At 37.2% G+C, this 16,380-nt stretch overlaps 1 protein-coding gene across 2 annotated transcripts in view; it reads right to left on the bottom strand.

Moving 5' to 3' along the window:
- Nucleotides 1–3,695: 3,695 nt before the first annotated feature.
- Nucleotides 3,696–16,380, bottom strand: part of CLPX (caseinolytic mitochondrial matrix peptidase chaperone subunit X) — a 36,596-nt gene continuing 23,911 nt past the window's right edge. For both annotated transcript variants that reach the window (XM_001498202.6, XM_005602993.4), the window contains 6 exons: nt 15,596–15,684; nt 14,520–14,684; nt 10,394–10,693; nt 8,670–8,762; nt 7,020–7,126; nt 3,696–5,464 (listed from right to left, as the gene is read on the bottom strand). In XM_001498202.6, the coding sequence (XP_001498252.2) occupies nt 5,374–5,464; nt 7,020–7,126; nt 8,670–8,762; nt 10,394–10,693; nt 14,520–14,684; nt 15,596–15,684 (845 nt within the window). In that variant the 3' untranslated portion in view covers nt 3,696–5,373. The remainder of the gene's footprint in view (nt 5,465–7,019; nt 7,127–8,669; nt 8,763–10,393; nt 10,694–14,519; nt 14,685–15,595; nt 15,685–16,380) is intronic.

Below are 16,380 nucleotides of genomic sequence, written 5' to 3'. Positions count from 1 at the left end.
ATTGCTGGGTCCTATGGCAGTGGCATGTTTAGTTTTTAAAGAAACTGCCAAATTGTTTTCCAGAGTGGCTGCACCACATTACATTCCCACCAATAATATATGAGTGATCCAGTTTCTCTACATTCTCACCAGCATTTTTTGTTATTGTTTATTTTAGACATCCTGATGGGTATGTAGTGATATCTCATTGTGGGTTTTTTCATTGTGGTTTTAATTTGCACTTTCTTCGTGGCTAATTATGTTGAACATCTTTTCATATGCATATTTTCCCTGTGTATATCCTCTTCATAGAAATGTCTCATGTCTTTTGCCCATTTTCTAGTCAGACTCTTCGGTTTTTTACTGTTGAGATTTGAGAGTTCTTCATATATTCTAGAGACTAGTCCTTTGTCTGATATGTGGTTTGCAAATATTTTCTCCCAGTTTATATCTTGTCTTTTCATCCTCTTAACAGGGTTTTGTTTTGTTTTTTGGGTGAGGAAGATTGGCCCTGAGCTAATATCCGTGCCAATCTTTCTCTATTTTGTATGTGGGTTGCTGCCACAGCATGGCTTGATGAGCGGTGCAGAGGTCCTCACCCAGGATCCAAACCCATGAACCGGGGCCGCTGGAGCAGAGCGCACGAACTAAACCATCACGCTACTGGGACAGCCCCTTAACAGGGTAGTTTTGCAGAGCAAAAGTTCTTAATTTTGATGAACCAACTTAGTTTCTCGTTTTAAGGATCGTGCTTTTGGAGTCAAGTCTAAGAACTCTTTACTTAGCCCTAGACTCTGAAAGTTTTCTCCTCGATCCATTGTGAGTTAATTTTTGTATAAGGTGATAGACTTAGGTGGAGGTTCCTCCCAACGCCCCTGCTTTGGATGTCTAATTGCTCCAGCATCACATGATTAGATCTTTACTTTTCAAAGCAGTAAAGTAACGGATGACTCCTTGAGTAAGAGTCCAGCTCTTTAGCATGAGAAGCAATCTGAGCCTGACCCTGCTTCCCAAGGGACCTCTTGTGCTTCTCAGATACTCTTTGTAATACTCTACATAACATTTAAAGGCTTCAGTTTTTATCTTAAAATTTATTGGGTAAGGTATGGATATAATTTTATATTTTCTAGATGGATACTCAGTTGTCAACACCATTTATTGAATATTCTTTTCCTAATCTGAAATATCACTTTTTCCAATACTAAATTCCCATATCTGGACTTTACATTCTTTTCCATTGGTCTGTCCATTCATACACTGGTACACACATAAGTTTTTAAAGCTTTTAGTATTTTTTTAATAGAAGAGGCAGCCCCTTCCCCCTTCTTCTTTCAGTGTATTGGTTAAGTGGAGAGGCTCTGGAACCAGTCTACCTGGAATTAAATACTGGCTGCTAGTTGTGGCCTTGGGAAAGCTACTTAACTACTCTGGGCTTCAGTTTTTTTTTTAAAGATTTTATTTTTTATTTTTCTCCCCAAAGCCCCCCGGTATATAGTTGTATATTTTAGTTGTGTGTCCTTCTAGTTGTGGCATGTGGGATGCCTCCTCAACATAGCCTGACAAGCAGTGCCATGTCTGCGCCCAAGATCCGAACCAGTGAAACCCTGGGCCACCGAAGCGGAGCATGTGAACTTAACCACTCAGCCACGGGGCCAGCCCTGGGCTTCAGTTTCATCGATAAGAAGTGTTGATAAAAGTATCTACCACATAGAGTTATTGCAGTAAATGAACAGAGTGACACAGAGTAAGCACCATATGAGTGTATGTTATTTTGCTTGTTTACCATTATTTTTCCATATGAACTTTAAAATCCACTTGCGTATTTTCAACTTAAAAACTTACTGGTATTTTACTGGAATACTAAATTTATAAATTAATGTACGAATAGACATCTTTATAATATTGAGTTCCCCCATTGAAGAACATAGGATACCACTTTTCATCAGATTTGCAAAAATACTTACCCACCACTCTTCCACTTCCCCTGCTGTCACCTTAGCCCAATCTACCATCTTCCGGCAGGCTTATTATAATAGCCCCAAGTGTCTCCGATTCAATCCTTGCTCCTGTATAGTCTCTTCACTTATACTGCAACCAGAGTGATCGTTTAAAACTTAAGTCAGATTATGTCATTTCTCTGTGCAAAACCTTCCAACAGCTTCTCATCTCACTCAGAATCAACACCTGGAAGAGAACTGGAAACAGCAAGACCAACTTTTAGTTTATTGTGGAGAGGATGTGGGTTCAAGAGAGATGTGTTTTGTTTGTATGCTGACGAGAAATGATCTGAAAAACAGGAAAGTGATGAGGTAGGAGATGGAGGGAGAAGTGCTGGAGAAACATCCATGAGTAGGCCTCTAGTCATGCTTCCCTGCATCTTCCTCAGAGCCTTCCCTTCTCAACAGTCTAAGATACACATCTAATGATGCCCAACTCTCCTGTTTAAAACCCTTTTAAAAATGCCCCACTACTTTCTGCATAAAATTACAACTCAACCAGGCATACAAGATATCCTATTACTTGTTTTAAAATGTATGGAGCACCATATAGAAGAAGCGCTATGGTAGGTGCTGGTCAAAGTTAACAAAACAGGCATGGTCTCCACCCTCCTGGAACTTATGGTGTCGCTGGAAAGACAAACAAAGTAAGCTTGGGAAGTTTGCTATAGGACACAAAATACTAGGCAGAATTTAGATGCTGCTGGGGATGATTCAGGAGAAGGAAGGAGACCAATAAGGTAGTAGAGATACTAAGGAAAGAACCAAAGCCTTGAGAAATGAGAGGGGACGATGGGACCCCCTCATAACAATGTGCAGTGATTGAGTTTTGATAAGAGGGACCCTTCAGTTGTAACTGGAGAGAAAGACTGGGTGCTGAAGCACGTAGGTTTATAGATTTGATGGTGGGAAGATGAGTTCCATCATCTCATGGTTTCTCAATGATATATGAGGTAACGTCTTCAGTTGGATACAGAATATATTAAATGGTCATCTCAGAGCAGTAATATGAAGTCATACTTGTTGCCTCTCTCTCAATTCCTAAAGCTCCCTATTAGCTATTTCACTTTTTTTTTTTTTTTTAACAGATTGGCACTTGAGCTAACAACTGTAGCCAATCTTTTTTTTCTCCCCAAATCCTCCCAGTACATAGTTGTATATTTTAGCTGTGGGTCCCTCTAGTTGTGGCACGTGGGCTGCCACCTCAACATGGCCCAGCGAGCGGTGCCATGTCCACGCGCAAGATCCAAACCCTGGGCCTGAAGTGGAGTGCACGAACTTAACCACTCGGCCACAGGGCCGGCCCCGCTATTTCACATTTCTGAGATTGTGATTTGGTCTCATTACTTTCTGGCAAATTCCTACTTGTTCTTCCAGATCCATCTGGGCCACCACCACACCTGGTACCTACCTCACTTCCATTATTATAGTGCCCTGATGTTTGTGTTTGCTGCCCCTCCTAGACTAGCTAAGCTTTTGAAAAGCTTGGACTGTGTTCCTAGTGTGGGGCCCATGCAGGATATTTAAGTAAGGATTTTCAATAAATGTTTAACATAAACTTGAATAACAGACTTTTTGTCTGTAGAATCTACAACTATAAGAATTTATTAGAGGGATATGTAGGTGCCAAGTATTAACTAATCACTAGAATAAAGCAGCTCATGATATCTGCGTCCTTGTAGAAATGCCACTGCATTATGGACACACCACCACACTGGCTTTTACTTAGTCCTTTTGTTTTATTCAAATGCCAAAACATAAGTTTCAGGATACAAATCGTAGTTATACTCAGTTGTGTTTCATTTAAAAACATTGATTATGCTTTATTAACAACTTCCAAAACCAAATGTAAGTTGTTATAACTAAAATGTCTCCCAGTTCATTTCTGGAGGATTACTCTTAATATATTTAGTAGCTACTCCCATTTTCACTCTACAAAAAGGAAAATGATGATGCTATAAGGGAAAGATGATGAACAGTTATAATATGAAAGACTTCCTGAGAAGAACTTTAACCATTACTAGAGAGACTAGGATATTTATGTCTGTTCCATACTATAACAACCAGGCTTAAACACTCTGCAAAGGTGCATTTCTGCTCCTACTCCGGCTATAAATAGATATCTCACATCTCTTACTACATCATAGAAAGCCCAACTCTTCATCAACAGGATTTAGAATTTGCTAATAAGCTTAAAATTCTTTTCCTAAGAAAAAGGGGAAAAAAGGAAAACTCAAGAGTCTATACACCAGAAAATTAAAACAAAAATTTCAATGTACTCTGATTTAAACAATTTCAAATGAGGTTGAATTGAATGAACAGTATAGAAACTTTTATCAACATTATAGAAGGAAAGAAAAAAAGCTTAAAAAGTACCCAATATTTTAATATTTATGAAATCAAATAAAACAATTTTCATTTTTAAGCCCCCTAAATTCCCCACCATTTAGTTTTTTTAATGAAGGTTAATAACTTATATTTTAGTGTGAACACATTCATTTCTGCTGATAGCAAAGCAAAGATTTTCTTTAATGTTCTATGAAGCCAAAGAATTAGACAAATATCTAGCACCAAAAAACAAGACAAAAAAAACCTAGCTGAGTACTTTAGGTCAATGCACAATATTAGGATATTTTATTTAGTTCAGCACATGGCTGTTATTATGACTGATGTTACATGCTACCTTTAGAATTAGATGTAGTCTTTTTCTGAAGATTTAAGGCAGACTTCAATTCCATCTGCTCACTCATGGTACTAAAAGGGACAAAGATGGCAAATAAATCAGACAAGTGGGCAAGAGAATGGTCTTTTTTATAGTACCAACTGGGAAGTTAGTGTCATGCATTAGCAGATAAGACTAAGAATACAGGTAAACAAATCATCAAAATATGGTTCTTCAGGGTACTTTTTCCATGAAACTTTTACTATATGGAAAATACCTTTTCCAATTTTTAACATTAATAAAATTCTAATATTTTCAGGAAACAAATAGGAGTAGAAAAAGGTTAACACTAAAGAATGGTATCCCCAATCTTCAATTTTGAAGAATTTATTTTCCCATTTGTAGAGCAACATTATTGTAAAATCCACAGTCATTGCAACAACTGCACTGCTTGAAAGAACTCCTAAGAATTTTGTTAAAGCATATTTTTTAAAAACTGAACCAAAATAATGTACATTTTATCTCTGAACATTGTGTCATTAAAGTCCACATAATGTCCTCTGTATAAATCAATGTGATGTTACTTAATATACATGATCTGATTTTTCTCCTAAAGGCTTCTGACCATGTATGATATCCAAGATAGATCCAATGCTTTTAATGTCAGACTGTAGAGAGTTACAATCCTAAACAAAAGAAGGAAAAGCTTTATATACAGGACAGAAGTCTGACAGTTTAGCTGTTGGCAGCATCTGCTTGGCGAGGCCATCCTTCTTCTTCAACTCCAGAGTCATACTCTTCTTCGGAGGATTCTTTCGTTGGAGCCCTATAATGAAAAGCAATCAGTTTTTGTTTTTATAAATAAAAACGAGGGGTAAACACGATTTCTAGACTCAAAATGATAAATTAACCCAACTACCTAGAAAAGCCACACATACACACAAAATATTAAGTACACTTTTCTTCTCTTTTTTCTTTTTTTTTTGGTGAGGAAGATTGGCCCTGAGCTAATATCTGTGGCCAATCTTCCTCTTTTTGCTTGAAGAAGATTGTCACTGAGCTAACATCTATGCCAATCTTCCTCTATTTTGTATGTGGGATGCCACCACAGCATGGCATGATGAGTGGTGTGGTGTGTAGGTCTGTGCCCAGGATCCAAACCCGTGAACCCCAGGCTGCCAAAGCGGAGTGCACAAACTTAACCACTATGCCACTGGGCCGGCCCCTTAAGAACACTTTCAATAGTGTTTAACATTGCTTAGTGGTGAAATATTGGAAACACTTAGACCACACAACCAAGAGTTGCAAGTAATTTTCCCAACATTTTCCCTAACAAATTTATGACTGAAATAAATTGACAGTAAGGCTTCAATTGTGAAGGCTTAAAAAATCTATTTCTCCAGCAAAAAAGTAGAATCTATTATGTTAACTCAAATGCTTGACATTTAGCACGTCTACGGTAAATATGTTGACAGCTTCCAACAAAATCCAACTTGACTCAAATTAGTCAAGACTACAATCAGACTACCACGACTCCTATATTCCTATCATTATACAATAAAAATAAAAGATTATGTCTCTTCAAGCAACTAAGGCCGTTCAAAACCAATCAACTGCCTCCTAAGTTATCTCAGAAGATAAGCAAACATAAAACGTAACATATCTTGTGACTTAGTTAAAACAGAACCTAATTTTTGTGTAGGTAACATTAACGTCAAGCACTGTATAATAAATATTTATTGAATGGATCAGGGGTCAGTAAACTACAGCTTACAGGCCAAGTAAGGCCTATTGCCCGTTTACATAAATGAAGATTTAATGGAACATAGACATGCTCATTCATTTACAGACCATCTATGGCTGCCATCGTGCTAGAAGGGCAGTGCTGAGTAGCTGCAATACTGTAAAAGCCTCAAGTATTTATCTAGCCCTCGACAACAAAGTTTGCTGATCCCTGGAATAGGTAAATAACGCAGTGAAAAATGTGTCAAATTTGTCAACTGATAGGATACAACTGAGAGAAAAATGTCAACCACATTTTGGTCTTGTGAAAGACATGAAACAAGTTACCCACAAATTAAGAATCAGCAAAGTTCATTTAAATGTCTTTATTTGGATTACTTTTATGTCTCTTTTGATACTCGTTCCTTAGGGGAAAAAAGTGGAAGCTAATTTTGAAGATAAATTTTCAAAAAGATTCACGAAATACTATTATTTTATACACCAAAATTTGAACATTTTTCTACAGAAAATTTATGAGATTACCACTTCCCTTATGAGTCTAAGGGTTTTTGTACAATTTTTATGACAGACCAATAAACTATAGAAATAAAGATGTGATCTTAAGTTTTAGCTCTGTTCTGGCTTGACAATAAGCTTACCGGATGTATCCTGGTTCCTTTTTTCCTTCTACTACTTCTTTGTCAACCTCCACACATACAATGTCAGAATTAGGGACTTCAAACATTGGTTCTAGTAACAGCTTTTCCTAAAGAGATAAAAAGTAATGAATTACATGGAAAACTGAAGTTACATACAAAATACTTGTATTCTTTAGGCCACCAACTGAATTCATTAATTCAACAATCATTATTGAGTCCCTCTTAGGCACCAGGAACTGAGTGTTGAAAAAGTCATTGTAAAAGCTTTCATATTCTTCATATTAAAACAGCTTCTAACCAAATTCAGAGAGAAGTCATTCTATAAGGGAAGGCTATTTGTCTGTAGTTTTGCCTACTTAGGTCACCATGCACACACAAAAAGACTATACTTTCAGATTCAGATGTTATTCAGAACCTTCCTAGCATATTCTATCACCAAGAAGGTCAACTGGTAATCCTTACTTTGAAAATTATTCAATCCTAAATCATCTCTACCAAGCTCTTCAATCTTGAACTATAACTTCAAATAAGCATTTGTTTCCAGTGCTGCAGTAGGTCTAAAGTTGTTTACTAACGAAAACTAGTTTTACCTACAGGTAGGGGCTGGATTATATTACATCTTAAGGAAAATATCAGTTAAGTACATCAAATTTCCTAAAAAGTTTCACCTGTATTACCTACTCTTCTGGTTTGCATGTTTACAAATTTGCCCTTCATCAGTAACACCTGAAGTCTAGGCCTTCATTAAAGTAGAATCTCAAACTGTCTGTGATGGATGTGTAGTTTCGATCAAAAAGTCCTACTGAGATGAGAGTAGTGAAATGAAATCCTTAAAAGAGAACAGGAACATGTGCTTGCTTTGGGAACATGAAGGGCAACAGTAACCCACGGTACAGCAAGACCTGCAGGGTAGGGAAGAGAACTCTAAGGAAGAGAGTGGCTGGTGGCTGAAAATAGGCTGGATTTCTAGGATTTGTAACAAAATAGAAAATAGTGGGTTCATTTCATACTGAAGAATTTAGGAGTAAAATGTCATGATATCTGGAATTTAATTTCAAACAAACAAACAAGAATGAGGATTTTAACGGATCTGAAGGTACTCTGGGGCTTAGTTAAAAAGCCTGTGTAGAATTTTCTGAAACTCTCCTTCCCAAAATACTGATTTTCTCTATTTCATTAATTGTTTTATATGTGTGTCCCTTGTTGCAAACACGTTAAAATTTCTTTTTAGAAAGAAGAAAAGGGGCTGGCCCCGTGGCCGAGTGGTTAAGTGCGTGTGCTCCGCTGCAGGCGGCCCAGTGATTCGTTGGTTCGAATCCTGGGCGCGGACATGGCACTGCTCATCAAACCACGCTGAGGCGGGGTCCCACATGCCACAACTAGAAGGACCCACGACGAAGAATGTACAACTACGTACCTGGGGGCTTCGGGGAAAAAAAGGAAAAAATAAAATCTTTAAAAAAAGAAAAGAAAAAGAAAGAAGAAAAATATAATGTACTGTGACCAAAGAGGAGGAAAAAAAAAAGTCACCAGAAAATAACATTAGACCAATTCTCTGGATATATTTCCTAAGGAAAAACACAGAAGCTTAGTATTCTCAAAACAGAGATCAAGAAATAATCTAGTTTTTGTACACTAACACCAACTTACCATAATGGACCGGAGGCCTCGTGCACCTGTTTTTCGTTCTAGTGCCAACCTGGCTATAGCTTTCAAAGCATCCTCAGTAACATTCAGTTCACACTACAAATACATTCAAAAGAAATAAAAACTTAGACAATACTTGATGATATTTTCCTAATATAACCATATAGCATTTGATCTATTAACTATTACTATCTGCCACCATTACTGCTCTCTTTAGAATGAAAAGGGCCTGATGCCCTAAGTTTATAAAGAAATAAGTTCCAGAGGATTAAGTACGTTGATTCACCAATACTCAGAAACACAGGGTCAGAAACTTTATGTCTATCCCCTTTCAGACTAAAGGATTTTTAGACTATCACTTTCTTCCTAAAAACCATTCATTTTAAAGAGTGTTACTAACCTTCTCATCCTATAGAAGAAAGCTAAAACTTTAGACAAGTCTCTCTAAATTACCACAAACTTCAATAGTAGAGTTCAAATTATTGAGAATTTAACACACCAAAAAAAATCAAAATACTATGGAACATCAGATTTCACAAGATCTTGGAATTAAACAACTTTTGGTTATTAATTTCTACCTCCAGAAAATGTAAAATTTAAGTGAGGTAATTATCTCTCATGGTTCTTTAGAAATTTGCCTTCAAGAAGCACTTGTTTCGATCAACTAACCTGAGACGATTCAGTATTACAAATCACAAGTCTGTCCTCACTCCTTGAAGACGTTTTCTAGATCAACATGGACTTTCTAGGACTTTATTCAACATTTAGTGAACTCCTATGTGTTTATATACTAGAGACTGAATGATGAATTAGACACCATCTTTGTCCCCAAGGAACTTAGTCTACTGGGTGGTGACAAATTAGCAAACTAGCATTTTCAGCATAGTGTATGTACATGGTGCCATGGGAGCACCAATCTTGGGGCATCTAAATAAGGCAAGGGGACCACTGAAGGGCTTTAAGGAGGGGAGTAAGATAATTAGTTTGTATTTATTTGTTCAATAAATACTTATTAAGAACTTAATATCTATTTCCTAGGCACTGTGCTCAATAACTTAAAGATATTCCATTCTGGAAGTAAAGGGGAAGATGACGATATTTTGATGGTGGTCGTCAGAGACAGACTTGAGCCACAAAGACCAATTAGGAACCAAATGCACGGGTCAAGGTGAAGAATACCAAAGGAGCTTGACTTGAGGTAGCGGCAGTGGCAGTGGCAACGGAGACGAGGAGACTATTTAGAGACACGAAATTCATAAAACCCAAAACATTTGCTATCTGATTGGATGTGTGGTCTTGAGTGACCTCCAGGAGTCCAGCTGCAGAGTAGATGTGGGAGCTAACAAAACTTTAGACAAAAATATAAAAAAGTATACAGAGTATGTCACAACAAAAGCATTTACAATATCAAGACTGAAAGGACAATCCTGTGTGTCTAGCTTGAGGGGTTGGGAGTAGGCTGCTGGCATAATTTCTCTCTCTATATATCCTTGGGCTTTAAGCTACAATGACGATTTTAATTAAGAAAAAATAAAGCCAACTCCTAAATGTCTAACATAACAAAATAACAAAATGTGCTTTCCCGGATTCCTAGATCCATATTTAGTGAGGAATAGGCTGGTATTCCAGGTGAGCAGGATTGCTTTTTAATTTGTTAGGCTAATGTATGCAGAGTTTCAACAGCAAAAAACCCATAAATTAACCAGTATGAAAAATGAAAATCGAACCTTATCCATGCTGAATAAGGCCTGGTACTGAGGAATAACAGCATTACGTGGCTCAGTTAGTATTTGTACAAGTGTTTTCTCATCTAGGCTATGCAAAGGAACTACCACAGGCAGCCGTCCCACAAACTCAGGAATCATGCCAAATTCAATGAGATCTCTGGCTTCTACATGACGCAATAACCGATCTTTTTCTTCAATGTCTTGGTGAGTATTTGATTCTCCACTTCTATTGGCAAGGTCTGCAGCAGCTGCAGCCCTTCTACCTTTTCCCAGATTAGACGGTGTTCCAAATCCAAGATACTGCCAAAGGAAAAACAGGTATTACAAACAGTAGAATGAAGTTGCATTGTACTAAGTACTTTGCGTGCAGAGCTCACATGACCTTTGCAACAGAATAAAGTTCTATTACCATGCACATTTTATAAATGAAGAAAATGGGCTAAGATAATTAGCTTTGTATTTATTCATTCAATAAATATTTACTAAGAACTTAGTATCTATGCTCTGTGCTTAATAATTTAAAGAGAATCCATTCTGGAAGTAAAGGGGAAGATGATATTTTGGTGGCGGTCAGAGACAGACTTGAGCCAGAGAGACAGATTAGGAACCAAATGCATGGGTCAAGGTGAAGAAGGACAAAGGAGCTTGACTTGAGGTGGCTCAAATCAGGAGAGGTTAAGCACCTTGACCAAGCTCTTCTTGCTGTAAGTGGTAAAAGTCAGGATTTGAATTCAGGTCCATCTGCCTTCGGAACTGCGAACCTAACTACTATATAATAACCAACCCTCAAAGAATGAATTTTAGGAAAAGTAGAAAAGTAAGAACTATGAAGGGAAGTCCCTTAGAACTTAGATAATGATGTTGCAGGGTTTTTCTGAGACCTCTAGATTAGTGTGGTTTCCGAAACGTGTAAGAACTGTGAAAAGGGAGATAGTAATTATTTTGTAACCAAAGTTAATTTTGTAATTCTGTAGATAGGAGTAGTAACTATGGAAGAAGCAGTCTTATAAGGAAATCATCCACAAGTGTCTTAAGTCACTGCTAAGCATTCTCTTAAAATGACGATTTGGGGTTGCATACTTCAACCTGTGAGCTGGACTAATTTAGATTTTATAAAGAACTTATATATAAGGATGACATTAAATAAGAATGCTAACTTTGCTGCAAAAGGTTGGGTAGCTAAGGTATATATATCTTGCTTCAGTCAATATAAAAGAACTACACTCCAGGCAATTGTCAGAAAGTTTAATTTTGATATGTCATACAGCTTTTGTCAAAAGCAAAAGACAGGGCCAGCCCCAGTGGCCTCATGGTTAAGTTTGGCATGCTCCGCTTTGATGGCCCAGGTTCAGTTCCTGGGCATGGACCTACGCCACCCATCTATCAGTGGCCATGCTGTGGTAGCAGCCCACATACAAAAAGAGTAAGATTTGCAGTGGATGTTAGCTCAGGGTGAATCTTCCTCAGCACACACACACACATACACACACACACACACACACACACAAAGTGGAAGAGAAGCACAGGATACGTGAGAAAGCCTAAATTAAAAATCCACTCCTAAGCTGTGTACATGGACAGTCAGTGTGTCAGAAGCAAAATACCTTTCATTCAATAACTTAAATATTTTATCAAGCACTTATTATATATATAAGCATATACAGTAATAAATATATAATTATATTTATGTATTTATATTATGTATTTATGTATATATTATATTATGTAATTATGTATATATATATACATAATTATATATATAATTGTTTATTAAGCATTATTATAAAACACGGGATATTAACGTGAAGATAGCCCTGACCCTACAGGGGCTTATTTAGAGTGAGAACACTTGAAGGTATTAAAGTATCATAGGTGCAATGAAAGACAACTGTACAGGAAACTGTGGCAGCGGAAAGGAGGAAAAGCAGCACGTCCTGGGGGGGCAGGGTAGGAGGTGATCAAGAAAGCCTTCACAGAGGAATTACCTAGTCATTTAACAGACTGTCTTAAAAGATGAACACATATTTGCCAAGTGGATTGAGGAAGGGGAGGGCATGAGCAATGGCAAGAGGAATAAAACTCAGGACTGCAAGCAGTTTGATATTGTTGGAATATAGGTATGTATTATTTAATATCGTACCCCTGGCTTTCAGTGAAGGTTAATAAAAAACAACAGCCACATGGATGTATTTAATCCTCTATAAAATCACTGCTGAACACTCTCTTATGTCTGTCTCTGTTTCATAAAGATCTATGTGACAAACTCTTTTTAATCTTTGTTTCTCCTGAAGACCTCATACGCTTCCTCTTCCAGGTAATAAGAACTAAAGTCCATGATTTCTCCCTATTTTTCATTAAGTTCAAAGCTAAACATAGTAAGTTAATTTTCACTAAGTCAGAACTATGACCTAAACCTTCCTTCTACATGTTTCTGATCTCTTTTCTTTTCTTTTCTTTTTTTGGAGGAAAATTAGCCCTGAGCTAACATCTGCTGCCAATCTTTCTCGCTCTCTTTTTTTTTTTTTTGCTGAGGAAGACTGGCCCTGAGCTAACATCCGTGCCCATCTTCCTCAACTTTATACGTGGGACACCTACCACAGCATGGCTTGCCAAGTTGTGCCATGTGCGCACCTGGGATCCAAACCGGCAAACCCTGGACCACTGAAGCAGAACATGCAAACTTAACCACTGTGCCGGCCCCTGATCTCTTTTCTGACATTACTTTTAACTTTCTACATGTCTATAGCTTCAAATTCTTTTTGGAAGTATTAATAATAAATAAATATCAGAACATGGTCCCTGCCTTTGGTTACAGAGCTTCAAATATAAAGCCCTCTCTCTCTCATAGACACACACACACACACGAAGAAAGAAGTAATTTCTTCTTTCTAATTTGTTAGGCTAATTCATGCAGAATTTCAAAAGCAAGAAAAACATAAATTAACTTATGAAAAATAAAAATATAACATTACCCATGCTGAGTAAGGCCTGGTACTGAGGAATAACAGCACTGCGTGGCTCAGTTAGTATTTGCACGAGAGTTGGCTTCTCTAGGCTATGCAAAGGAATTACCACAGGCGACCATCCCACCAGCAGCATTATTTTTTCTAGTACTAAACTGCTACTTTAACAAAGTCAAGGAGACTTAAGGCAAGCAATATAGCAAAGAGTTGATCTATGCCATATTTATTTAGGTAGAATATCTTATTATATAAAAGGGACCATTTGTGGCTAGCTATTATGTAAAACACAAAAACATGGAAAACACACGTGTGTTCTGGGCTTCTTGCCACTATGCTGACATTACATTTTATTGTAATCAATCAACAAAATCAATCAACAAATAGGTACTGGGCATGTACCTTGAGGATATGAAGAAATAAGTTCCAGTTAAAATCAAGGCTTATAAGAATGCTTAAGAAGCATCTATAAAACTACATAGGATCACAACCCTCCCCCAGCCCCCACACAGCTTCCTTCCATTCGTGAACGTCAGCAGTGATCTATGGTACGCTCCACGGGCAGGGGCAACGGAGACAAGCTCTTTATTGGGCTTCAGTGAATTGGACAAGAAGAATGAATAGAAATTTTACTGATACAGTAGCTACCCCAAATAAGAAAAGAACTCTTTAGATGAAATGTAAAACTGAAATCATCAACTTACACTTTAAAGATGCCCATATATAGATGATATTTAGAAGTTTTCCAACTTACTACTCTGAAATTAAAAAATAACTGGGAATATATTTCTGGTACACTCTAAGAAAACCTAACTCTTAAAAATCCACAACTGGGGGGCTGGGCCCATGGCTGAGTGGTTAAGTTCGTGCACTCCGCTGCAGGCGGCCCAGTGTTTCGTTGGTTCGAATCCTGGGCACGGACATGGCACTGCTCATCAAACCACGCTGAGGCAGCATCCCACATGCCACAACTAGAAGGACCCACAACGAAGAATATACAACTACGTACTGGGGGGTTTTGGGGAGAAAAAGGAAAAAAAAATAAAAATCTTTGGGAAAAAAAAAATCCACAACTGGCAGCCAGCAGATATGAGAATAGAAACTGAGTGTCCACTCTCTGTAACTTCAAATGCTCTCTATCCTAGTAACCCCTCAGAAAAACTTACCTTTTCATTTTTCCTCCTGCTGATGATTCTGTCTAAACCATTAAAAGCACCAGATGCAACAAACAGGATGTTTGTTGTATCAACTTGTACTGTCTCTCCACGTAGCTTGCGGGAATTCTTTTCTGGAACATTGACTATTGTGCCTTCTAGTAGTTTTAACAAGCCCTAAATAAAGAATGAATGATTTAAAGCATCATATAAGTGTATTATTTATTATACTTTAGGTAACTGGATTCAAAGGGGAAAATAATATATGGTTATGGTCAATGAGCACAACTAAAGAAAACTCCCACATTTCTACAAGTGACATGAAAATCTAATGCATTATCATACTAATTCATAAATTTATTTGAAATAGTTAACAGGACTCCTGATTCATTCAGAAAATAGTCAACTCGAGAGGTTGTTTTTGATGGTAAAGACATAAAGATAGACTTATGACTCTATAAGATAAGATGGTACCCAACTACGGTGAGAATATTAAAAATACCTATATTTTAAGATGCCTTTATAAAAAAATTATCTAGCATACTTTCTAAGTGTGACTGTATCTCTCTACGTCTTGGCCAAAAAAAAAAGCAATTTTCCTTACCCTGTAGTTTATGTCATAATTAGTTACCAGTAAAAGGTCAAGTTCATCATTATGACTTCAATTATGACTTTACAAGGAATGAAACACTATTTTATCTATTTTATCCTATCTTCTAACTAAGTGAAAAAAGTAAGATACATGTATATAGTTCACTTATGTCTAGTTAGAACCAGAACTTCCTTCAAGAGTCCTCTAAAAATATTACATGGGGTCTTTGAGAAATAAAACCAACAAAAATTAGATTTCATTTTTTCTCTTCTTTAAAATATTTTTAATTTCCTAAGAAAGATAAATTGGTATTTAAAATTGCCAAAAGCTTTTTTCTCTTAGGATCTGAACTGCTTTAAAATGGTATGTGGAGTTTGGGGTGGGAGAAATAAACAAAACAGAATCTAATTAAATGTGAAACCAAACGTACAATATTTGGGAGGCTGATGTATTCCCTTCCTTTTAGTGGGCGTGAACAAAATATTCAACTGCTTACTTGCTGAACGCCTTCTCCACCTACATCCCGTAACTGATGAATGCCTGGCACACTGCCAATCTTATCTACTTCATCCAGAAAGACAATTCCTATAATTTAAGGAGGATTCTATTTATAATATGAAAAAGATATACACAAGATAACCTGAGCTTTAAAAGACTAGGTAGCTAGAGAACAAGGTTATTCAATCTCTCACACTTAACATATGCAATGGCTTAATATTATAAAAATACAATGCTATCTCTCCCATTCATCACTTTATGAAAATATTTGTAACTTATTTTATATAATATCACTTGGGTATGATAACCAATTCTCTCTGACAACAGTTATCTACCACGCTAATGTTTTCAGGTTCTTTATTCAAGGAAGCTGAGACAGACGTATAGCATGGAAGCACGAGGTATATGCAGGGCTAATACTAGCAAAACTTCAGCTTACTCTTTCCCACCTATAATCTTGTCTTAAAGGAATTTGGAGAGGAAGCTGTCAAGCTTTTCATGTAAAAAAGGAGAGATGACAGACGGGGAGAGGAGAAATGCAGTATCTATGACATCCTGTAGGGTCAATAAACTAATCTGTTTCTAGATTCATCCTGTACTCTCCTGCCCCTGTCCTTGCCCCTTCCCCTACCTCACCTCAGCAATAGGAGTCCGGAGAGAAGTCAGAACAGGAAAAACAAAGATAGTATTAAGCATCTAACGGAATAGTAACTTGGCCTGTTTTCACCCTAGCAGCCATCTATGACAATAAGGCAAAGCAAACTCTGTGGTCCTTAGTATGCT

The sequence above is a fragment of the Equus caballus genome, chromosome 1 (assembly GCF_041296265.1).
Source record: "Equus caballus isolate H_3958 breed thoroughbred chromosome 1, TB-T2T, whole genome shotgun sequence".
Lineage (NCBI taxonomy): Eukaryota > Metazoa > Chordata > Mammalia > Perissodactyla > Equidae > Equus > Equus caballus.
This window is presented reverse-complemented; position numbering and strand designations above follow the sequence as displayed.